The sequence below is a fragment of the Erinaceus europaeus genome, chromosome 2 (assembly GCF_950295315.1).
Source record: "Erinaceus europaeus chromosome 2, mEriEur2.1, whole genome shotgun sequence".
NCBI lineage: Eukaryota > Metazoa > Chordata > Mammalia > Eulipotyphla > Erinaceidae > Erinaceus > Erinaceus europaeus.
The window spans coordinates 38638721-38665583 of NC_080163.1; the positions used below are offsets into that span (position 1 = coordinate 38638721).

Here is a 26863-nt window from a genome sequence, read left to right on the forward strand (position 1 = left end):
ATACCACAACTTGCTCAGCCACTGATCTGTTGTTGGACACCTGGGTTGCTTCCAGGTTTTGGCTACTACAAATTGTGCTGATACGAACATAGGTATACACAGATCTTTTTGGATGGGTGTGTTGGGTTCCTTAGGATATATTCCTAGGAGAGGAATTGCAGGATCATAGGGTAGGTCCATTTCTAGCCTTCTGAGAGCTCTCCAGACTGCTCTCCACAGTGGTTGGACCAATTTACATTCCCACCAGCAATGCAGGAGGGTTCCTTTGACCCCACAACCTCTCCAGCAATTGTTGCTGCTACCTTTTCTGATGTGTGACATTCTCACAGGAGTGAGGCGGTATCTCATTGTTGTCTTTATTTACATATCTCTGACAGTCAAAGATTTTGAGGATTTTTTTCATGTGTTTCTCAGCCTTTTGGATGTCTTCTGTGGTGAATATTTTGTCCATGTCTGTCCTCTCCCGATTTTTGGATGGGGTTATTTGTTTTCTTGTTGATTTTGGCAAGCTCTTTATATATGTTGGTTATTAAACTCTTGTCTGATATATGGCATCTTTTCCCATTCTGTGAGGGGTCTTTTTGTACTGGTATTGTTTTTTTTTTTAAATTTTAGTTATTGGTTTCTTTTGTTCTGCATAAGCTTTTTAATTTGATATAGTCCCATAAGTTTATACTTACCTTAGTCTTCTTTGTAACTGGATTCATTAAATTGAATATGTCTTTAAAATTTATGCAGAAAAGCTGAATAAGGGCAAGAGATTGGCATACTTTAACGATGACTTTTTAGTTCCTATCAGGCCACCCCATCAGGTGGGGCACTAGTTGTGGAGTCCTGAGATTCTCAAAGAGACATGATGGGCCTAAACCTTGAATAAAGCCCTCTTCCCAATGTTACCAGTTATCTCTATCAGGAACAACAGAATAGATCCATTTGTGGGCCCCCATAGGATCTTGCCCTCAACATGGATCAACAAAAGTAGAGTATGTTCCATCCTCCCAAGGGAGTCTGGACATCATACTCTATGCTCTACCTGAGGAAGATGGGTCCTGAGATTGGGGAAGCTTGAAACGTTCCTATTCATGACCACAGAATGTGAGCTCAGAACTACAGGGATGCAGAGGTCACATAAGCTCCTGAGCTGAATATGGGGCCCAGACCAGAGCAAATCAATGGGGTTTACAGTCAATAATTTTTATACACCTTTCCCATATTAGGGAGCTACTCTCTTCCTGGATCCAGCTTTCTGGTCCTTTTTCCAGCCATGACATCATCTCCCCAGACAATAACTAGGATCCACCTGCATATCAGACATCAAACTCAGGGTTAAATATAAACAGTAACTAGTATAGTCATGGGCCCTTTGGAATATAACTAAAATAGGCCTACTAGCTATCTACAAAATGGAACCCCCCCAACTCTTCATTTGTACTATTCCAGCCTCTAGGTTTATGATTAGTCAACAGCTTGTTTGGCTTTATATGTTAACTCTTTTTCCAGCTACCAGGTTCCAGATGTTACCATGATGCCAACCAGACTTCCCTGGACAGACAACCCCACCAATGTGTTCTGGAGCCCCGCTTCCCCAGATCCTGCCCCACTAGGGAAAGTAAGAGACAGGCTAGGAGTATCGATTGACCTGTCAATGCCCATGTTCAGTGGGGCAGCAACTACAGACCCAGACCTTCCACCTTCTGCACCCCATAATGTCCCTGGGTCCATACTCCTGGAGGGATAAAGAATAGGAAAGCTATCAGGGGTGGGCATGGGGCACACAGTTCTAGTTGTGGAACTGTGTGGTGTTGTACCCCTCTATGCTATGGTTTTTGTCAGTGTTTCCTTTTTATAAATAAAAATTAAAAAAAAAAACAAAACACCAAACTGCAGTGCCAGGGGGTGGTATATCTGGTAATGTGCACACGTAACAATGTGCAAGTGCTGGAGCCCAAGCCTTCAGTTCCCACCTGCAAGGAGGAAGCTTCACAAGTGATGTCTACTTAATCAGCCCTTTTTCTTTGACATTTAAATGGTTTCTGGGGTTGTGGAGATGACTCACTGGGTAGAACATTTGTTTTCCAAGTTGAGCGTGTAGGGTTGGGATCTAGCTCCATGTGAGAGTACCATGGACAGAGCCAAATGAACTCCATGCTTGGTGGAATGGTGTTTTCATGTCTCTCCCAAGTTTGCTCTTTCAGAAAAGAAGATAGAGAGGTGGCTTAGTGGTAGATCACATGAATGCATCCTTGAGTATGGTCTCTAGCATTTGATAAAACAAATAATGCAGGAGAAGTTTTTATTTTTAATTAGATATTTAATAATGATTAACAAGATTGTAGTACAACAGGGGTACGATTCGATACAATTCCTACCACCAGAGTTCCATATCCTATCTCCTCCATTGGAAGGTTCTATATTCTTTATCCCTCTGTGAGTGTGAATCACAAAATTTTTTAAAAATCTATTTATTTATAAAATGTAAACACTGACAGGACCATAGGATAAGAGGTGTACAATTTCTACCACCAGAGCTCTATATCCCATACCCTCTTCTGATAGTTTTCCTATTCTTTAACTCCATGGGAGTATGGACCCAGGGTCATCATGGGATGAAGAAGTTGGATGGTCTGGCTTCTGTAGTTGCTTCCCCACTGAACATGGGCATTTACAGGTCGATCCATACTCACAGCCTGTCTCTCTCTTTCCCTAGTGGGGCAAGGCTCTGAGGAATCGGAGCTCCAGGACATATTGGGGACGTCATCTCTCCAGGGAAGTATGGTTGGCATTATGGTAGCATCTGAAACTTGGTGGCTGGGAAAGAGTTAACATATAAAGTCATACAACTTGTTGCCTAATCATGAACCTAAAGGTTGGAATATTGTAGATCAACGTTTGGGGTTTCTGTTTTGGAAATAGCTAGAAGGTCTATTTTAGGTATATTCCAAAGGTCCCATGACTTTCTTAGTTTATGCCTGAACCTGACATCTGATATGTAGTTGGACCCAGGTTATTGTCTGGGGAGATGATGTCATGGCTGGAAAAAGGTTGAACCAAAAATTTTATAGGGGTGCGGAAGGTGGAAGATTTGGCATCTGTAATTGCTTTTCCAGTGAACATGGACATTAGCCGGTTGATTCATACTCCCAGCCTATTTCTTTCTTTCCCTAGTTGGGCAGTGCCCTGGGGAGGTGAGGTTTCAGGACACACTGGTAAGGTTGTCTGCTTGGGGAAGTCAGGATGGAATTATGGTAACATCTGCAACTTAGTGGCTAAAAGGAGGTATGACATAAAGCAGGACCAATTCTGTAATGAACAGTGACCTAAAGGTAAGAACAGAGCCGATGAGACTAAGTGTGGGAAGAAGCTAGGGAGTCTATTCCAAGGGACCCATGAATTTAGTAATTTTTGACTGAGCCCGATAGCTAATATGCAGGTGGGCTAAAAGTATTGTTTGGGAAGATGGTGTCAGAGTTGAGAATAGACTAGAAATCTGTATTAGGGCAGAGAGTAGCTCCCACATATGAGCAAAGTATATAATAATGTTAACTGTAGACCCATCAATCTGACCTGTGTCTCATATGTATACATACTTAGCACACGGATGTGAGGGCAATCTGGCTGTGATATCTGTCACCCCATTGATAGCCAGGGTTGATTCAGCTGATCTTGCTTGCTAGGCAGGTGTCCCCTTTCTCCCTCACTGCTCCAACTCATCCCTCCCAAAGCTGCAGGTTTGGTTGAAGAGGACGTCCTTCCCCGAACAGAGATGGACAGGTGTTCGGTCAAGGGTATACAAGTAGCTGCGCTCCCCTGCTAGAGCCTCAAAACAAGTGCTCATACTTAGCACAGGAGCCTATGTATCCTTTGCATGAGCTCACAGTATGAGCTCACAGTCCATGGTCACAGCTAGGAACATTCTAGGCTACACTCATTTGAAGACAGGTCTTCCTCAAGTGACAGAGTATGTTGACCCAGTCTCCCTTTGGAGAGTTGGGGATTCCCTACTTTTGCTGTTTTACATTAAGGGCAAGGTCTGCCAGAGTGCTTATGATGATGTCCCTGATGATAGTGACCAGTGATGAAAAGAGGGATCTAGTAGAGGGCTAGACCCATCCTATCAATATGGGAATCCAAAGATTCCCTGACTAGGGCCCTTGATCATGGGTTGGCCTGGTAGTGACCAAAATGTCCGTCTTTAAAATGTGCCCATCTCTTTCCCTTTTTTAGCTTGTATAGTCCTTACTTTAGCAGATGATGTTTTATTTTGCTTGAGAAAGAGTGGTAACTTCTTTTCAGAGGTTTAGGAAGAAGGAGCTAAGTAATGGAGATCATCAGTGATTATCACAGATGTTTCAGTGACTCAGTTAGCATTTCATTGTGGCTTTTTCCATTTCATTTCATTTTATTTATTCATTTATTTATTCCTTTTTGTTGCCCTTGTTTTATTGTTGTAGTTATTATTGTCATTGTTGTTGGATAGGACAGAGAGAAATGGAGAGAGGAGAGGAAGACAGAGAGGAGGAGAGAAAGACCTGCTTCATCACCTGTGAAGTGACTCCCCTGCAGGTGGGGAACCGGGGGCTCGAACCAGGACCCTTAAGCTAGTCCTTGCACTTTGCACCACATGCACTTAACCCACTGTGTTACCGCCTGACTCCCCATGTGGTTTACTAGTATATGTATGCCCTATCTTGTGGGACCTGGTCTGTATCTAGGTTTTGGGACTTTGGTAGGAATTGAACCTCCTAGAATGGAATTAGAGAATACTATGAAAGGAAAGGTCTCACCTGAGTAATGAAACTGAAGGGTTGACATTCCATGCCTATCATCTCTGGACACAGTCTGAAGTGAAGCATGCTGCAGTGGTACTTGTTGCATTGATTAGGTTGGGGTCAGCAAATGCAATATCATTTTGTATGAATTGAGAGAGGCATGCCGTAAAGTGAGCCTCTAGTGGAATCATACCATACACAACATCACCATAATTGACATTATTTGTATATAACTGTATCTTATAAATTAGGGCAAAATACATACCTGAAAGCAAATGTGCACAATAGCCTGCAGTGAGTCAGTATATGGAGCAAGCAAGTAGAAAGACCCTAAAAAGACACCATAAAGTTTCCAATGAAATAGTGTCTACTTAGACTTAGATACCCTCCTCACCTTCCTATTATACTTCCCTCACTCACTCCAAAGCCAAGCTTATCAAATAAGGACTGCAAAAACTGAATAAGGGAAAGAGACTGGCACACTTTAATGATGTCTCTTTAGTCCCTATCAGGCCACCCCATCAGCTGGGGCCCTAGTCATGGAGTCCTGAGATATCCAAACAGATATGACGGGCATAGACCTCAAATAGACCCCCTATCTCCAGTGTTACTGGTCATCTTTATCAGGAACAACACAATAGACCCATTTGTGGGTCCCCATATGACCTTGCCCTCAATTTGGTAGAGAATGTTCCATCCTCTGAAGAGAGGCTAGACAACATACTCTATCTTCTTCTTGAGGAAGATGGGTCCTGAAATTGTGGCAGCTTGGAATGTTCCTATTCATGACCACAGAATGTGAGCTCAGATTTACAGGGATACAGAGGTCACATAGACCCCTAAGCTGAATATGGGCCCCAGATCATGTCAAATTGATGGGGTTTACAGTCAACAATATTTATATACCTTCCCCATATTTGGGAGATACTCTCTTCCCAGATTCAGCTTTCTGGTCCTTCTGCCAGCCATGACATCGTCTCCCCAGATAATAACTTGGATTCACCTGCATATCAGATGTCAGACTCAGGAAAAAAAAACTAGTATAGTCATGGGCTCTTTGGAATATAACTAAAATAGGCCTAGTAGCTATCTACAAAACAGAGGAACCCCCCCCCCCCAACTATTCATATGAACTTTTCCAGCCTTTAGGTTCATGATTAGGCAACAAGTTATTTGGCTCTGTATACTAACTCTTCTTTCAGGTACTAAGTTCCAGATGCTAAGATGATGCCAACTGGACTTCCCTGGATAGATGACCATATCAATGGGTCCTAGAGCCCTGCTTCCATAGGGCTCCGCCCCACTACGGAAAGAGAGAGACAGGCTGGGAGTATGGATCAACCTGTCAATCCCATGTTCAGTGGGGAAGCAGCTACAGAAGCCAGACCTTCCACCTTCTGCATCCCACAATGACCTTGGGTCCATACTCCCAGAGGAATAAAGAATAGGAAAGCTATCGGGGAGGGGATGGGATATGGAGTTCTGGTTGTAGGAATTGTGTGGAGTTGCATCCTTCTTATTCTATGGTTTTTGTCAGTGTTTCCTTTTTTAAAATAAAAATTAAAAAAAGAAAAAGAAAAGTATATGTAAATTTTATTTAAAAAAGTGTGAAACAAATCCTAATCCTATGCAAAGTATGCATTGTTTGAAGATCTGTTTCTGTTGTAAGATAATCAGATCTCTTTCTCAACTTTTTGATAGGAGGAAAGATCCTCAGTGTCAGGAATTTGTGAAAGGAATCCTATTAAGTCCTTTATTTAAGATCTTTATGATAACCGTCATCACATGTGATGCCAGCTTTCTAGTCTTGTGGACCAACTATGAAGCAAAATATCATTTATTCAGATTATATGAGGTAAGCAAAGAAATGGGCCCATTTATTTTATGTCACCTAAATTATGAATGAAAAATTATAGATTGTAAGTCATTTTGTTTGACAAAACTTTCTGTAGGAAAATAGTAATGACTTTAGAATTATTCTTTAAGAAGTATACTTTAGGTGGTCTGGGAGGTGGTGCAGTGGATAAAGCATAGGACTCTCAAGCATAAGGTCCTCAGTTCAGTCCCTGGGAGCACATGTACCAGAGTAATGTCTGTTTCTTTCTCTTTCTCTGCCTATCATTCTTCATGAATAAATAAATTATTAAAAAAGGAGACGTATAATCTGGAGAAGATGACACAGAAATCATAGCATTGTCATGGCTCCTAACATTTCTTTGAATCTCCTTAAAAAAAAAAAAGGCAAGTAGATAGCAAAACTAAAACCCCACGGGCAGCATTTACACCTGGGGAAACAGCATAATGGTTATGCAGTAGACTGCCTTGCTTGAGGCTCAGAATTCCTAGGCTCAATTCCCTGCGCCACAATAAGCGAGAGCTGACCAACACTCTGGTGTCTCTTCCTCTCTCTCTTTGTCTTTTTCTCTCTCATCCTTTCATTATAAAGACAAAATGTTGGGAGTCAGGCAGTAGTGAAGCAGGGTAAGCACAGGTTAAGTGCAAGGACCAGCATAAGGATCCCAGTTTGAGCCCCCACTCCCCACCTGCGGGAGTTGCTTCACAAGGGGTTCCCCTCTCTGTCTTCCCCTCCTTTTTCTCCCCCTCTCTGTCTTCCCCTCCTCTCTCCATTTCTCTCTATCCTATCTAACAATGATGACACCAATAACAACGACAATATAAACAATAAAACAACAAGGGCAACAAAAGGGAATAAATAAGTAAATATTTAAAAAATTTTTTGTTCTGATTAAGAGCCATGATAGTGTTGGCCTCTGTGGGAGAGGAAATAGTGAAGTCAGTATTTAGTGGCAAATATGATGGACCAATTGGAGAACAGTAATTGATATGGGAGAGAGTGTTGCCTAATATACTATTAGATTCTTGCAACAGGTTCCTGGTAATTAAGAAGGATGGGAATTGTCCAGGGTGAATTTTTTTAATTTGCCAGCTAGGGATCGTTTTAAGGACAGGGCCCCCACATTTAGGAGAAATATTAAAAGTGGAATAAAGAAAGACTCAGCAGGTTACTGACCTAGAGATGAAAGAAGAGAAGATCTTGATAAAATTATAGGAGGGGAACAGAACCATGAAACCTGAGAAATTGAGCTAGCACATTTTATAAAACATTTTGTTTATTTATTTATTTGGGATGGAGACAGCAATTTAGAAGGGAAGTGGAGGCAGATAAGGAGAGAAAGAGACACAGTACTGTTTCACTGCTTGTGAAGCTTCCCTTACAAGTGGGGACCCGGCACTTGAACCTGGGTCCTTGCATATCATAATGTGCAATCCCCAGGTGCACCATCACCTGGCCCCACATTTTTTCCTTTACAGTACTGTGTCCTCTCTGCCTTCCCATCACTCCTGAAACAAATGTTGCTTTCTTTTAATTTTAGAGGTGTGTGTGTGTGGGTGTGTGAGAGAGAGACAGACAGAGAGAAAGAGAGAGAGAGAGAGAGAGAGAGCGAGAGCAGGAGACCAGTGCACTGCTTCATCGCCCATGGAGATTCTCCAGGTACTGTGATGCTTACATGTGGTGTTACAGATTTAATCCAGAGCTTTGTTCACCAAAAGTTCAGTGCTCTACAGATGACCTGTCTCCTGGCTTTCAAACTGACAAATCTGAAACAATATGAAACATCCTAGGAGGTTGTATAGTGAGTAGAGTGCTGTACTTGCAACACCATGAGGTCCTGAGTTTGAACCCCAGCACTTCATAAGCTAGGATGAAAGAAAAAAAGTAACATTACAGGGACTGGAAAGTGATGCACCTGGTTAAGTGCACATAATATGAAATGCAAGTATGAAGTGCAAGGACCAGCAAGGATGGGAGCAAGGATCTTGGTTCAAGCCTCTGGTCCCCACCTGCAATGGGGACACGTCATGGGTGGAGAATCAGGCCTTCAGGTGTCTTTCTCTCTCCCTCTATATCTCCCCACCTCTCTCAGTTTCTCTCTGTCCTATCAAAAATAAATGAAAGAGGGCTGGGGAGATGGCGTAATGGTTATGCAAAGGACTTTCCTGCCTGAGGCTCTAAGGTCCCACATTCAGTCTTCCACATCACCATAATCCAGGGCTGAGCAGTGCTCTGGTCTTTCTCTGTATTGTTTTATTCTTCTCTCTCTAAAAAATATATATTTTTAAATAAAAAGAAATGAAAGAAAAAGATGAGCTCTAGAAGCAGTGGATTCATCATATAGGCAATTGGTTACAGCAATAACACTAGTGACTCTGGAAGAAAAATAAAAAAGATTAGTTAAAATAATAGAGGAAGTAATTCCAAGGGTCCATACATCCACAGAAGAAGAAAAAACTTTCAGAACTTGGAAAACAGTTGAAGTTTTATACTGTTTGATTGAACCCCAAATTAGTAAAGAGGCAACAATAAGAAACTATTTTACTTGTCCTTGACTCACTTCCCTCCCCTATATATGTTGAAGATGACAGTTCATGCTCCCAGTGTGATGTCTGTGCCCCTAGTTCCAAAACCAGCAAAGCTAACCTTCTTAACCAATTATTTGTTTTGAGAGCTGCCTGAAGGACTACTACAAGGCTATTATTATCTTTGTTTTCTCTAACTTAGAACTTTCTTAGGCAGAAATGTGGCTACGTAGTGATCATTTCCCCTAAAGATTGAAAGGCAAATGAATGGTCTACGGACATTTGGAGGGAAAGAAAAAAAACAAAAAAACACAGAGGCAAACAACATACATGCTGAAGGCCTGTGAGGAAAATCAAAGGAGCAAAATTCTTTGGGAAATGAGGGCACTGAAAAAACACTTAGAAGGCTGTAGACACCCAGGGAAGGATACATACTTAGTGAAAACCTGAGAAGATCTCCTGATCTCTGGTTGTTCTTTAGGCTAATTGCAAGCAGAATGTGAAGACTCAGGTAGAGTCACAAATGGCATGCCCAAACACTTGAATAAATTGTTGCAGAACAGAGACAAGTCTGGAGAAAACTTTCTTTCTCCCTCTCTTACTTTAATTTGTTTTTCATTCTCCCTCCATCTTTTCCCTCTTTCTGTTCCCTGTCTTCCCTCTTTCTACCTTTATTCAAAAACAAACAAACAAGCAAAACACTACCTCCCAAGAAGCTACAGGAAAAAGAGACTTCAGAGGCCATACAAAATAATAGCCAATAGAAATGTTTTAGAAAAGTCTCTAATAAACAACTTACATGTCCAACACATTTAAAAAAATTTCTTTATTGGGGAATTAATGTTTTACATTCGACAGTAAATACAATAGTTTCTACATGCATAACATTTGCCAGTTTTTCATGTAACAATACAACCCCCCCAGGTCCTTAATCATTCTTTTTGGACCTGTATTCTCACCCCCACTCCCCACAAACTCCAGAATCTTTTTGGTGCAATATGCCAATTCCAGTTCAGGTTCTACTTGTGTTTTCTTTTCTGATCTTGTTTTTCAACTTCTGAGTGAGAGTGAGATCATCCCATATTCATTCTTCTGTTTCTGACTTATTTCACTTAACATGAATTTTTCAAGGTTCATCCAAGATCGGCTGAAAACGATGAAGTCACCATTTTTTATAGCTGAGTAGTATTCCATTGTGTATATATACCACAACTTGCTCAGCCACTCATCTGTTGTTATCCAACACACTTAAAGCTCTGGCTTATGGTGGTTGGCTTATGGTTGGGGTTTGAATTTGGGTCTTTTGATGCCTCAGGCATGAAGGTTTTTTTTTTTTTTTTACAAACCATTGTGGTATCACCCCAGCTCTCCTGTGCTAACTTTACTTCAGTAGCTAAAAGGAACTAAGGAGGCTGGAAAGGTGACTCAACAATTCAAATTCACTCTTATTTATTCATTTATTTATGTATTGTATAGATACTGAGAGAAATAAAGTAGGAGGGGGATTTAGAAAAAGAGAGACACCTGCAGCACTATTTCACCAGTCATGAAGTTCTCCCCTTGAGTCCTTGAGAATTGCAACATGTCTGCTCTAATCAGTGATCCACCACCGGCTCACTTTTAATTAACTTAAATTAACTTAATTAACTAATTTATTTGTAGTCCAACCAGGGTTATTGCTAGGGTTTGGTGCCAGCACTATAAATCTACAGTTGCTGGTGGCCTTTTTTTTGTTGTTGTTGTTCCTTAATTAGATACAAGAGAGAGAAATTGACAGAAGAAAGGAAGATAGAGATAGATATATAGAGAGATATATAGATAGTGAGAAAGAGAGAGAGAGCAAGAAAGAGAGACACTAGCTTCACTGTTTGTGAAGTGTGCCCCCAATAGGGGTGATGTGGGGACTGGAATCCAGGACTCTGTGCATGGTAAAATATTCGCTTAAGTGGGTGCACCACTTTCTGGCCCCTCAAATCTGTTCTTTTTAAAATTAAATTATTTACTATATTTATTTATTTATTGTATAGAGATAGCCAAAAATTGAAAGGAAGGTATAGATATAGAGGGAGAGAGAAAGCATTACCTGCAGCCCTGCTTCAACAGTTGTGAAGCTTTCCCCCTGCAGGTGGGGAGCTGGGGGCTCAAACTGGCATCTTTAAACTGGTCCTTACACATTGTGCCATGGGCGCTTAACCTTCTGTGCTAACACCTGAACCACTGAATTATTTCTATTCCAGAAAATGAGTGATACTATCTGAGAGTTGTCATTCATCTCATTACTTCACTAAGCATGAATCACCTTCAGTTCCATCTATTTTGTCCCTAAGGATACAATATTATCTTTTTAAATTGCAGAGTAGTATTCCATTGAATATATGCCCCAAACCACTTTAATGAGTACATTGTTCAGGGGCATTTAGACTTAGAATGCATTCTTCGAATACATGAGGCCCTGGATTCAATCCATGACACTGAATACAGTTGAGCAGAAATCTAATCTCTCTTTTTTAAAAACTTTAAAAAATATATATAAAGAAGTCTATCAGCTAAGAGCTAAAGGAAATTGGGATAATCTTACAAAAAACAGAATGTCAGTAAAGAGATTGGAAGTGTTAAAAAAAAACAACAACACTTAATGGAAAAATTCAATAGGGGGTTCACGAAGAGATCTGAGCAAACAGAAAAAATAATCATTGAACTTGAAAATAAAGCAGCTCAATTTATCAGTCTGAGGAGAACAGAAGAAAGAATGAAGAAAAATGAACAGTCTAAGAAGAATGTTAAACACCATCAAGCATATCACAGAATAGGTGTTCTAAAGAGACAATATTTGAAGAAATAATGACAAATAAGCTTCTAGATTTAAAGACAAGAATACACATATCCTGGATCCACAGCAGAGTAATTCCAAATGAACTGTGCTTCCATAAAACAACTGTCTAAAGAACAACAAATCACAGAAACACCTAGATAGAAGACAGCTGAATTTGTCTGAAGACATGCATTCTTTAAGGGTGCTGAATGTGTGGACTATGGTCAATTTAAGGGAGAGAGAGCAAGCATATCTGATATAACATATTTAAATTTTTCACCTATTTTCAAAGTTGTTTTATGAGGGAAATATCTGCTATGTCTTATCAGCATATACCTGTCATTTCACAAACATCTCATAAAAACTGCAGCAAAGGTGGGCGCGAGGAATAACATCATTGCAAGACTGGCCAGCTCCTCATGGGGCTTCCACACTACGATCATCATCTCTGGCATTATGCTATTCAACTGCAGAATACTGTGCCCCAGTATGGTTCCGTAGCCCCCATGTCCACTTGGTCGATTCAAAATTATTTTCCTCCATGAGGATAATTTCTGGAACCATCCGTTCCACCCCGGTTCCATGGCTGCCAGTTCTTAGCAACATCGCCCCGCCAGATATTCATTGGGATGCGGCATCATCTAAGTTCATTTCCCACGTCTAGGCTCGACCGGACCTGCCAATATACGCGGATATCTTCGCCCACCCTGTCCAACGCTTGACGTCTCGTCACCCAATCTGGTCCCCTACGCCTACACTGAACTTCTCTGTTCCAGACTCTTGGAAACAGAGTTGGCAGTCAGCTGAGGTAAAGAACAAACACCTCATCGCAGACCCCTGCAAGCGTCAACCCGGCTTTGACCTAGCACGTTATGATTGGGCCCTCCTCAATCGCTATCGAACAGGCCATGGCCGGTGCGCTGCTATGTTCTATCGCTGGGGAGCCAGAGACGACCTGAACTGCCCCTGCGGCTCCAGACAGACTATGACCCACATAGTCAACGACTGCCACCTCTCCAGATTCAAAGGAGGTCTCGAAACTTTACATCAGGCTCAACCTGATGCTGTTGACTGGCTACGGAAGAAGGGCAAACGCTAGAAGAAGAAGAAGCATATACCTGATTTGTCTTATCAGCTACATGGTACTTGCCAGCTATCATTGTCCTTGCAGTATGTAGCAGTTTGGCTTAGGACAGAGGGGAGATTCTGGGGTCCTAAACCAAAGCATCAGAAAACATTGGATGTGGGGAGAGCAAGGCACTGCACTATCTTTAAGGATTCACCTCTGTGATAGAAAAGAAAGCCAGATAGACTTCTGGAGGTGGAGCTACAGAGCAGCAGCAGCTGTGTTTCTCTCCTCTCCTCTCCTGGGTCAACAAGGGACACCACCTGGGACTACAAGACAGGACTAGAAGGACTTCAGAAACACAAGAAAGCACCAGTGAGTGCAACACGTGTGGTGCATGGACAGAGAGGAGCCTAGGGAGAGATTAAATGGCTGGTAACAGTCTGACAGTTTACCAGTTGAGACACCACCTACAGTCTGTTTCACCAAAAAAAAAAAAAAAAAAAACATGGCTGAAAGGAGAAGAGGACTCGCCTGAGTCTTACCGAATACAATTATGAGTCTCCATTGCTGCTGCTATCAGAGTCTGGAGCAGCAGCAGGGAGGCCCTGTTGACACCAGGGGACAGAGAACCGGCCAGGAAATGCAGGAGAAGATTTATACCTAGGTGGCCTACAGGTGGGGCTTTGAGCGTCTCTTTGCATAACCATGGGATTATCTCTGCACCACCTTGCATTATCTCTTGGTCAGAAGTCAGTGATTACCCTCAGAAGCCTAAAAAGAAGTTTAAAAACCCTCAGGCTCCCATAGCCTACAGGGAAGAAAAGGAACAAAAGAGGCTTTTAGTCACTGAGCTCCAACTCAATGATTAAAATAATATTGAAACAACTGTCAATTTCCACAACTGTGAACCTTTTAATTACCTTAATTAGACACAAGTCAATCCAGGCAAGAGCGATCAGTAATTTGAAAAGTACTGAGAGAGGGACCTCATAATATACTATAAAGAATGGTTAAACCAACAATAAGAAATATTGGAGAAATTAACAGGAAGAGTCCAGCTAAAAGCCTCCCAAAGGTTGAAGCACAAAATAATGAGGCCAACATCTAAACTAGTTAAGGAAATAATCACAGGATTGCATAAAGAGTTTGAAAGAATTGTGATCAGAAATGCAGAAAAAACAAATGAGACTATGAAAGAAAATACTAAATATCTCAAGGTTATTAGAAAGCAGAAAGCTGAAAGCTGAAATATCTGAGCTAAGAACACAACTAGATGAATAAGCTAAAACAGTATCAGAACAGGGTAACAAAAAAGATGAACTCCAGGAAACAGTAGAGGGGAGAGAGAATAGAGTAAATGAGGCTCAAGACAGAATTAGCATGATCGAGGACAAATTATAAACAACTGAAAAAGAAGTAAGAGATCTCAAAAAGAGATTAAGAGAATCTGAAAACAACAACATAGACCTATGGAATGGCTTCAAAAGAAATAATATATGCATTATTGACTTAGCATAGGAAGAAAGAAAGGGAGGGGAAGAAAGCATTCTTTAGGACATAATAGCTGAGAACTTTTCTAGTCTCCACAATATAAATGACATAAGGTTCAAGGAGGGCAGAGGGTGCCAAACAGAATTAACCAGACATAAAGACACCAAGATGCATCATATTTAGAATAGAAAGGAATAAGTATAAAGAAAGGATCCTGAAGGCTGCAAGAGAAAAACAAGAGTCACCTATAGAGGAAAACCATAAGATTGGCAGCAGACTTCTCCACAGAAACACTACAGGTCAGAAGAGAATGGCAAGATATCTATGGAGTGCTCCATGAGAAAAGCTTTCAACCAAGACTACTGTATCCTCCTAGACTGTCATTCAGACTAAATGGAGGCATAAAACCCTCTAAGACAAGTAAAATTGGAAGAATAAATTATCACCAAGTCTTCCATGAAAGAAGTTCTGAAAGGTCTATAAACAGTCAGACCACCATAAATAGGACATATATCAGAACACTCTAATACTCTATAGGAATGGCTATAAAATATCTTCAATCTTTGATATCAATATTGTCAGTGGCCTGAATCCACCTATTAAAAGGCACAGAGTAGGAAAATGGATCAGAAAATACAACCCAACAATATGTTGTCTACAGGAAACTAACCTAACTCAACAAGAGAAACACAGACTAAAAGTGAAAGGATGGAAAACTATCATACAAGCCAATGGCCCACAAAAAAGGGCAGGAACAAGTATTCTAATATCTGACATGATAGACTTTAAAATAAATAAAACTAAAATATATAGGGATGGACACTACTTGATGCTCAGTGGATCTATCAATCAAGAGGACTTAACAATTATTAACATCTATGAACCCAATGAGAAGCCATATAAATACATCAAACATCTACTGAAAGAGCTACAGAAATATATTAATGGCAACACAATGATAGTAGGGGACTTCAACACCCTAGTCTGTCAACTTGACAGATCATCCAGGGAGAAAAACAATAAATGAGGGAGATAAATGACTCGATAGATAAACTAGAACTATTGGACATTTTCAGAATCATTCACCCCAAGAAACTGGAATACGCATTCTACTCAAGTCAATGTGGCTTATTCTCAAGGAAAGACCATATGTTAGGCCACAAAGACAGCATCAGCAAATCAAGAGCATTGAAATCATCTCTAGCATCTTCTCAGACCATAGCGGAATTAAACTAAAACTTCACAATCAACAAAATATTAGTAATAGTCCCAAAATGTGGAAGCTCAACAGTATACTACTTAACAACTACTTGATCAAAGAGGTAATAAAGGAAGAAATTAAAATGTTTTGAGAGTTCAATGAAAATGAAGACACAAGCTATCAAAATATTTGGGACACAGCTAAGGCAGTTCTGAGAGGGAAGTTCATAGACATACAAGCACACATTAGGAAACAAGAAAAAGCACAAATAAACAGCCTGATTGCACATCTTAAAGATCTAGAAGTGGAAGAACAAAGGAACCCTAAAGCAACTAGAAGGAAGAAATAAGCAAAGGTAGGGAATTAATAAATACCATTGAAAAAAAGAAAACCATAGGAAAGATCAGTGAAAGTAAATGTCGGTTCTTCCAAAGAGTGAACAAAATCGACAAACCTTTAGCCAGACTCACAAAACAAAGAAGTGAGAAGACCCAAATAAATTGGATCATAAATGAAAGAGGAGATATCACAACAGACACCGCAGAAATTCAGCTAATCTTGTGAGACTTCTATGAACAACTATATGCCACCAAGCTAGAGAACCTGGAAGAAATGGATGATTTCCTAGATACTTACTAACTTCCAAAATTAAGTAAAGAGGAACTAGATAACATGAACAGGCCCATCACAGCTAATGAAATTGAAACAGTTATCAACAACCTTCCCAAAAATAAAAGTCCTGGACCAGATGGTTTTACTAATGAATTCCACAAAACCTTCAAAGAAGAACTAATACCTCTACTTTTAAAAGTCTTCCAGAAGATTGAAGACACTGGAATACTCCCTGCCAGCTTCTATGAAGCTAACATCACTCTGATACCAAAAGCAGACAGGGACACAACCAAAAAAGAAAACTAGAGACCAATATCTCTGATGAACAGAGATGCTAAAATACTGAACAAAATTCTAGCCAACTGGATACAGCAGTATATTAAAAAGATTGTTCAGGCATGCAAGGTTGTTTTAATATACATATGTCAATCAACGTGACCCACCACATCAACAAAAAAGCAAGACCAAAAACCACATGGTCATATCAATAGATGCAGAGAAAGCCTTTGACAAAATACAACATCCCTTTATGATCAAAACACTAGAGAAAATGGGAATAAATGGAAAACTCCTGAAGATAGTGGAGTCTATATAAAGCAAACCTACAGCCAACATCATACTCAATGGTGAAAAACTGGAAGCATTTCCACTCAGATCAGGTACTAGACAGGGATGCCCACTATCACTGTTACTATCCAACATAGTGTTGGAAGTTCTTGCCATAGCAATCAGGCAGGAGCAAGGAATTCAAGGGATACAGATTGGAAGAGAAGAAGTCAAACTCTCCCTATTTGTAGATGACATGATAGTATACATAGAAAAACCTATGGAACCCAGCAGGAAGCTTTTGGAAATCATGATGCAATACAGTAAGGTGTCAGGCTACAAAATTAACATTCAAAAGTCAGTGGCACTCCTATATGCAAACACTAAGTTAGAAGAAGTTGATATCCAGAAATCAATTCCTTTTACTATAGCAACAAAAACAATCAAATATCTAGGAATAAACCTAACCAAGGAAGTGAAAGACTTGTATACTGAAAATTATGAGTCACTACTCAAGGAAATTGAAAAAGACACAAGGAAGTTGAAAGATATTCCATGCTCATGGGTTAAAAGAATTAACATCATCAAAATGAATATACTACCCACAGCCATCTGCAAATTTAATGCTATCCCCATCAAGATCCCACCCCCCTTTTATTTTTTAAAAAGGAGACATTAACAAAACCATAGAATAAAGAGGGTACAACTCCACACAATTCCCACCACCAGAACTCCATATCCCATCCTCTCCCCTGATAGCTTTCCTATTCTTTATCCTTTTGGGAGTATGGACCCAAGGTCATTGTGGGATACAGAAAGTTGAAGGTCTGGCTTCTGTAATTGCTTCCCTGCTGAACATGGGTGTTGTCTGTCATCCATACTCCCACCTTCCCTCTCTCTTTCCCTAGTAGGGTGGGGATCTGGGGAATTGGAGCTCCAGGATACATTGGTGGGTTTATCTGTCCAGGGAAGTCTGCTCAGCATCATGGTAGCATCTGGAATCTGGTGGCTGAAAACAGAGTTAACATACAAAGCCAAACAAATTTTTGACCAATCATGGACCTAAAGACTGGAATAGTGCAGATGAAATGTTGGGGGGGGGCTCTATTTTGTAGATACATAGTAGACATATTTTAATTATAAATTAAAGGGCCTATAGAAATATGAGATTTTCCTCTAAGCCTGAAATCTGATACGTAAGTGGATCCAAATTTTTTTCTGGGGAGGTGATGTCATGGCTGGAAAAGGGACAAAAGGCTAGATCAGGGAAGAGAGTAGCTCCCCAATATGGAGAAGTGGTATAAATATTGTTGACTGTAAAACCCATCAATTTGATTTGGTCTGTGGCCCATATTCAGTTTAGGAGCCTATGTGACCTCTGTAGCCCTGTAGATCTGAGCTCCCCAAAACCCCCCCTTTTTTTTAGGAGAATAGAACAAATGCTACAAATGTTTACCTGGAACAAGAAAAGTCCTAGAACTGCCAAAACAATCTTGAGAAGAAAGAACAGATCTGGTGGCATCTCACTCCCAGATCTAAAATTGTATTATAGGGCTGTTGTCATCAAAACTGCTTGGTACTGGAACATGAATAGACACATTGACCAGTGGAATAGAACTGAGTGCCTGGAAGTAAGCCCCCACACCCATGGACATTTATTCGTTGACAAAGGTGCCCAGACTTTTAAACGGGGAATGCAGAGTCTCTTCAACAAATGGTGTTGGAAAAAAAGGGTTGAAACATGCAGAAAAGTGAAATTGAACCATTATATTTCACCAAATACAAAAGTAAATTCCAAGTAGATCATGGACATGGATGTTATACCAGAAACTGTCAGATAATTAGAGGAAAATATTGGCAGAACTCTTTCCGCATAAATTTTAAAGACATCTTCAATGAAACAAATCCAATTACAAAGAAGACTAAGGCAAGCATAAACCTATGGGACTACATCAAATTAAAAGTTTCTGCATAGCAAAAGAAATCACTACCCAAACCAAGAGATCCCTCACAGAATGGGAGAAGATCTTTACATGCCATCCATCAGACAAGAGGCTAATAACCAGAATATATAAAGAGCTGGCCAAACTCAACAACATGAAAACAAAGAACCTCATCCAAAGATGGGGGGAAGACATGGACAGAATATTCACCACAGAAGAGATCCAAAAGGCTGAGAAACACATGAAAAAATGCTCCAAGTCTTTGATTGTCAGTGAAATGCAAATAAAGACAACGATGAGATACCACTTCACTTCTGTGAGAATGTCATACATCAGAAAAGGTAGCAGCAACAAATGCTGGAGAGGCTGTGGGGTCAAAGGAACCCTCCTGCACTGCTGGTGGGAATGTAAATTGGTCCAACCTCTGTGAAGAACACTCTGGAGATCTCTCAGAAGGCTAGAAATGGACCCACCCTATGATCCTGCAATTCCTCTCCTGGAGATATATCCTAAGGAACCCAACACACTCATCCAAAAAGATCTGTGTATACCTATGTTCATAGCAGCACAATTTGTAATAGCCAAAACCTGGAAGCAACCCAGGTGTCCAACAACAGATGAGTGGCTGAGCAATTTGTATATATACACAATGGAATACTACTCAGCTATAAAAAAATTGTGACTTCACCGTTTTCACTCGATCTTGGATGGACCTTGAAAAATTCATGTTAAGTGAAATAAGTCAGAACCAGAAGGATGAATATGGGATGATCTCACTGTGAGGCAGAAGTTGAAAAACAAGATCAGAAGAGAAAACACAAGTAGAACCTGAACTAGAATTGGCATGTTGCACCAAAGTAAAAGACTCTGGGGAAGGTGTGGGGGGAGAATACAGGTCCAAAAAGGATGACAGAGGACCTAGTGGGGGTTGTATTGTTATATGGAAAACTGGGAAATGTTATACATATACAAACTATTGTATTTACTATGTAATGTAAAACATTAATTCCCCAATACAGAAATAAAAAGAAGAAAAGAAAGCCAGCTGAAGCTGGCAAATGAATACCATGGAGCCAGACTGGAAAAGTTCCCATCCCCAGTGGAGAACCTTTTGGGAGATAGCAACTATAAGCAAAACTGGCTACCCACAACAATTGGTTGAAAATCTGAGACACAGTCCTTTTGAGGTAGCTGAGTAGTAAACTGTGTTGTAGCAAGGAGCCCTCCCAGTGGGCTGCACACTACTTCCTGTTACTCCTTTAGCAACAGTTGGAGCCTTCCTGGTCTAGCTTTTCTCTGTAGCCCTTCCCTCCCAACTAAGTTTTGTAAACAAAGGAGAATTTTAGTACCATCTGTAGTAAAGAAGAGAAACCAACCTAAATGTGCAGGCAGAAAAATGACAGGCAACCCATGTAAAATCAACATGAAATTTCCAAAAGAATATGAACCTATAGTAGAAACCTTCATAGACACAGAGCTGGAGGTCTTACCAGACAAATAACTTAGGAGATCTCGTCATATAAATACTTCAATGAATTAGAAACACCGAACACACACACACACACACACACACACACACACACACACACACACACACACACACACAAACACACACCAGTTTTAAGACTTCAAGAACAAAATGAATGCTTTGCCAAAGAGATTAAAGATTTGAAGGAAAAATTCCAGGCAGATATAAAGGATATAAAGAGCATGTTGAATGAAGTTCATGCTAATTTAGGAAGGCTATGAAGTAGACTATCATGCAAGAGAGAGAATATTAGGATTAGAAGATTATAAGAATTTAAAAAATCACTTTCTCTCAACTTGAGGTTGAAGCAATGTTTAGGAAAAGTGAAGTACTTCTACAAGAAATACCAGAGTTTGTTAAGAAAAATAAATATAAAGATTGGTAATTAAAGAATTAAAGAGAAAAGAGAAGATGCCACATTCAAGAAAATAATAGCTGAGAAATATCTAAGTCTGAGGAATGATTAGAACATAGAAGTTCAGGAATCAGAACACTCAACCTCCTGAATGAAAAATGACCCACACCAAGACAGGTCACTGCAAAATTATCAAAAGTCAAAGGGGGCTGGTCTGTGGCATACCCAGCTGAGCACACACATTACCATGCACAGGGACCTGAGTTTGAAACCCCCAGTTCCCTACTCTAGCAGTGAAGGATATCTGCAGGTATCTATCTTTCTCTTTATCTCCCACTCCCCTCTCCATTTCTCTGTCCTATCAAAAGAAAAAAAATGGCTGGGAATGGTGGATTTGTAGTGCTGGCATCAAGCCCAAGGAACAATGCTGGTGCCAATTAAAAAGTCCGGGACAAAGAAAAATATTCCAAATAGCTAGAAAAATGAAGAAAGTGGCATATAAAGGCATTGCTATCAGATTCTCATCAGCAAATCTACAGGCTAGGAGAGAGTGGAACAACATATTTAAAGTGCTAAAATATAAAAATTTTTAGTTTAACCTGCAAAATTATCATTAAAGTATTATGAAAAAAGAACACCCAAAACAAAGGTCTTTGTAGACATACCAGGCTTAACAGAGTTTGACATTGCCAGACATGTGGTAACAAGAACTGTTGAAAGGACTTACACAGGGACATAAGAAACAGAGGGACACAGAACCTTGAGCAAGGTGATAAGTAGTTAGGTGGCACAAGAACACAAAACAGCAGTAACATGGAACAACGACTAAACTTAAAAGGAGAGGGATAAATGGATTGTAGCAGTATAATAAAATAAAAATGAGTTGCGAACAACACAGGAAAGCTTTTAGGTATAGTAAGTTGGATACAAGGATAAATAGAATATAAATATATTAGAACAGGTTTATAAGAAATAAAGACTGAAACACTAGTCAGTAATCTCCCAACAACAACAAAAAATGCCCACAACAAAATAACTTCACTATATATTTTTTAAATTACAATTTTTTATTTATAAAGAGGAAACATTGAAAAAACCATAGGATAAGAGGGGTACAACTCCACACAATTCCCACCACCAGAACTCTGTATCCCATCCCCTCCTCTGATAGCTTTCCTATTCTTTAACCCTCTGGGACTATGGACCCAAGGTCATTGTAGGATGCAGAAGGTTGAAGGTCTGGCTTCTGTAATTGCTTCCTGACTGAACATGGGCATTGACAGGTCGATCCATACTCCCAGCCTGCCTCTCTCTTTCCCTAGTTGGGAAGGGCTCTGGGGAATCGGAGCTCCAGGACACATTGGTGGATTGTCTGTCCAGGGATGTCTGGTTGGCATCATGCAAGCATCTGGAATCTGGTGGCTGAAAAGAGAGTTAATATACAAAGGCAAACAAATTTAAATTGATGGGGTTTACAATCAACATAACTTATACCCCTTTCCAATAGTAGGGAGCTATTCTCTTCCCCGATCCAGCTTTCTGTTCATTTTTACAGGCATGACATCATATCCCCAGATAATAACTTGGATCCACCTGCATATCAGATTTCAGGCTCAGGGGAAAAAAGTAAAAGAAAAAAAAAAACCTAGTATAGCCACAGTCCCTTTGGAATATAACTAAAATGTGCCTACTAGCTATCTACAAAATGGAGGACCCCCCAACTCTTCATCTGCACTGTTCTACCCTTTAGGTCCATGATTGCTCAACAATTTGTGTGCCTTTGTATGATAAGTTCACTATTTTATTCTTCCTTACATTTAAGGAAGAATGAACATCAATATTTCTCCAGTTCTCCCCTAAACAGAAGAAGAAGAAATCCTTTTGTCATTATTTCATGATGCTGTTATTACCCTGATACCAAAATCAAAGAGATTAAGAGAAGAAAAGAAAAATATAGGCAACTTTTTTCCCCCTGAGCACTGATCACTTCTGGTTTATGGTGGTATGGGGGATTGAATCTGGGAACCTGTGACTTTGGAGCTTTAGGCATGAGAGTCTCTTTGCATAACCCAGCAAATATTTTTTATTTTATTTTATTTTATTTTTCATGGGCGTGGTGGTAGCTTGCACCTGGGTTGTTTGTTTATTTATTTATTTATTTATTCTTTTTTATTTAAGAAAGGATTAATTAACAAAACCATAGGGTAGGAGGGGTACAATTCCACACCATTCCCACCACCCAGTCTCCATAACCCACCCCCTCCCCTGATAGCTTTCCCATTCTCTATCCCTCTGGGAGCATGGACCCAGGGTCATTGAGGGTTGCAGAAGGTAGAAGGTCTGGCTTCTGTAATTGCTTCCCCACTGAACATGGGCATTGACTGGTCGGTCCATACTCCCAGTCTGCCTCTCTCTTTCCCTAGTAGGGTGGGTCTCTGGGGAAGCAGAGCTCCAGGACACATTGGTGGGGTCTTCAGTCTAGGGAAGCCTGGCCGGCATCCTGATGACATCTGGAACCTGGTGACTGAAAAGAGAATTAACATACGAAGCCAAACACTTTGTTGAGCAATCATGGACCCAAAGCCTGGAATAGTGGAGAGGAAGTGTTAGGGGGGTACTCATTGCAAACTCTAGTGTACTTCTGCTTTCAGGTATATATTTTGCAGTAGTTTACGGATACGTGTGAACATATGCTCTCTCTCACAGAAACTGGTGTATATCTAGGTTTTGGGACTTTGTTAGAAAGTGAACCACCTGAGATGGAATTAGAGTATACTATGAAAGGAAAGGTCTCACCTGAGTAATGAAGCTGTAGGGTTGTCATTCCACACGTGAAGTCTCTGGACACAGTCTGATGTGAAGCATGTTGAGGTGGCAATCGTTGTGTTGGTTAGGTTGTGATCGGCAGATGCAATATTATTTGATATGGATTGGGAGAGGCATATGGGAAAGTGGGCCCTAGATAAGGGTTCCAGGACTGGGGGAAGTAGAGGCTCTATAGTGGAGATGTGAGGTTCCTGCTGTCTTAGGGTTCAAAAAGACAATCGATAGTTAATGTTATCATCACATTATTTGGTAATTGGGTTAACTTCGAAAAATCCTTTTGTTAGTGTTTGCTGTACAGTACGCAGTATCTTGTATATAGCTGTGCTATTGGTTGCTTCTGATCTACTTGGTCTAGGCTTTTTTATATTTACCCCCTCTCTCTCTTCTCCGCGGCCCGCGCACAACAACAAACAAACCCAGTCTAGCAGCATACTCAAATGAATTACATAGCAGGACCAGGTGGATTTATCCTAGGAATGCAAGGATATTTTAATGAACAAAAATAGGTCAATATCTGACATACTTTAACGATGACTCTTTAGTCATTATCAGGCCACTCCATCAGCTGGGGCCCTAATCAGGGAGTCCTGAGATACCCAAACAGACATGATGGGCCTAGACCTTGATTAAATCACTCTCTCCATTGTCACCGCTCATTTTTATCAGGAACAGCACAATAGACCCCTTTATGGGTCCCCATAGGATCTTGACCTCAACTTGGATCAACAATGGTAGAGAACGTTCCATCCTCTGAAGGTAGGCTGGACAATATACTCTATGCTACACCTGAGGAAAATGGGTCCTGATATTGGTGCAGCTTGGAACGTTCCTACTTATGATCACAGAATATGAGGTCAGATCTACAAGGATGCAGAGGTCACATAGGCTCCTAAGCTGAATATGGGCCCCAGATCACATCAAATCGATGGGGTTTACAGTCAACAATATCTATACCCCTTTCCCATATTTGGGAGCTACTCTCTTCCCGGATCCAGCTTTCTGGTCCTTCTGCCAGCCATGACATCATCTCCCCAGAAAATAACTTGGATCCACCTGCATATCAGATTTCAAGCTCAGGCAAAAAACAACAACAAACAAAAAAACAGAAAACACTAGTATACTTACAGGCTCTTTGGAATATAACTAAAATATGCCTACTAGTTATCTACAAAATGGAGACCCCCCCCAACTCTTCATCTGCACTATTCCAGCCTTTAGGTCCATGATTGGTCAACAATTTGTTTGGCTTTGTATGTTAACTCTCTTTTCAGCCACCAGGTTCCAGATGCCGGCAGGATGCCACCAGACTTCGCTGGACAGACAACCCCACCAATGTGCCTTGGAGCTCTGTTTCCCCAGAGCCCTTCCCCACTAGGGAAAGAGAGAGGCAGGCTGGGAGTATGGATCGACCTGTCAACGCCCATGTTCAGTCAGGAAGCAATTACAGAAGCCAGACCTTCAACCTTCTGCATCCCACAATGACCTTGGGTCCATAGTCCCAGAGGGTTAAAGAATAGGAAAGCTATGAGGGGAGGGGATGGAATACAGTGTTCTGGTGGTGGGAACTGTGTGGAGTTGTACTCCTCTTAACCTATGGTTAAGTCAGTGTTTCCTTTTTATAAATAAAAAAATTAAAAAAAAGAAATAATAAAAGTTTCCAAAATTAAAAAAAAAAACCTGAGGAATTAAAAAAGCAGTCAATATAATAATAAAGGAAAACATGATTACTTCAGTTAATGTCAAAATTGACACAATTTAACAAAATAATAGTAAAATAATAATAATTAAAGAAATACTTAACAAACTAGAAATGGAAGGAAAATTCCTTAGCCTAATAAGAGATATCTATGAACCTGGCTGCAGCTTACATCTTAGAGGTAAAAAGATTGAAAGTCCTTCTTCAATGTCAGGAACAAGGCAAAACTTCATGTTTTCACCATTACACTAGAGGTTCTAGTCAGAGCAATTAGATAAACTGAATATATATACATATATATATATATATATATATATATTCCAAGTAGGAGATGAAGTTAAATTACCTCAATTTGCAAATGTCTTATATTTAGAAAATCCTAGATATTGCACAAATACACACACACCTACACACTTCCACAAACTTTTAGAACTATTAAACTAATTTACCAAAGTTTCAGGATAGGAGATCAACAGCAAAAACTAGCTATATTTCTGTACTCTCGCAGTGAATAAGAAAGGGCATTAAGAACATCCCATTCACTGTTTTGCAGACACTGTTATGATTAGATGAGAAACTTTACCCATGTGTCAGTGCTGTACTGTAAACCATTAACACCCCCCATTGAATAGGAAAAAAATCAGTGCAGCAACATTAAAAATAATAAGAAGCCTAGATATAAGTTTAACTTAGGAAATGAGAGATGTGAGTACTCAAAATTTGCTGAATGAAATTAATACCCAAATATAATGGCAATGTTTTTCTTTTTTTATATTTATTTTCCCTTTTGTGACCCTTGTTTTTTAAAATTTTTTATTTATAAAAAGGAAATATTGGGGGGTCGGGCGGTGGCGCAGTGGGTTAAGCGCACGTGGCGCAAAGCGCAGGGACCCGGGTAAGGATCCCGGTTCGAAACCCCCGGCTCCCCACCTGCAGGGGAGTCGCTTCACAGGCGGTGAAGCAGGTCTGCAGGTGTCTATCTTTCTCTCCCCCTCTCTCTGTCTTCCCCTCCTCTCTCCATTTCTCTCTGTTCTATCCAACAACAAAGCAACGTCAACAATGGCAATAATAACCGCAATGAGGCTGCAACAACTAGGGCAACAAAAAGGGGGAAAAATGGCCTCCAGGAGCAGTGGATTCATGGTGCAGGCACCGAGCCCAGCAATAACCCTGGAGGAGAGAAAAAAAAAAAAAAAGGAAACATTGACAAAACCATAGGTTAAGAGGGGTACAACTTTACACAATTCCCACTACCAGATCTCTGTATCCCATCCCCTCCCCTGATAGCTTTCCTATTCTTTAACCCTCTGGGACTATGGACCCAAGGTCATTGTGGGATGCAGAAGGTTGAAGGTCTGGCTTCTGTAATTGCTTCCTGACTGAACATGGGCGTTGACAGGTCGATCCATACTCCCAGCCTGCCTCTCTCTTTCCCTAGTGGGGAAGGGCTCTGGGGAAACAGAGCTCCAAGGCACATTGGTGGGGTTGTCTGTCCAGGGAAGTCTGATCGCATCCTGCCAGCGTCTGGAACCTGGTGGCTGAAAAGAGAGTTAACATACAAAGCCAAACAAATTGTTGACCTATCATGGACCTAAAGGATGGAATAGTGCAGATGAAGAATTGGGGGTGGGGGTC

At 40.5% G+C, this 26863-nt stretch overlaps 1 protein-coding gene across 2 annotated transcripts in view; it reads left to right on the forward strand.

The window, feature by feature from the left end:
* The window catches only part of CATSPER3 (cation channel sperm associated 3), a 48305-nt gene that overhangs the window by 2741 nt on the left and 18701 nt on the right, over positions 1 to 26863 (forward strand). For both annotated transcript variants that reach the window (XM_060186399.1, XM_060186400.1), the window contains exon 2: positions 6471 to 6624. In XM_060186399.1, coding sequence (XP_060042382.1) covers positions 6471 to 6624 — 154 coding nt within the window. The remainder of the gene's footprint in view (positions 1 to 6470; positions 6625 to 26863) is intronic.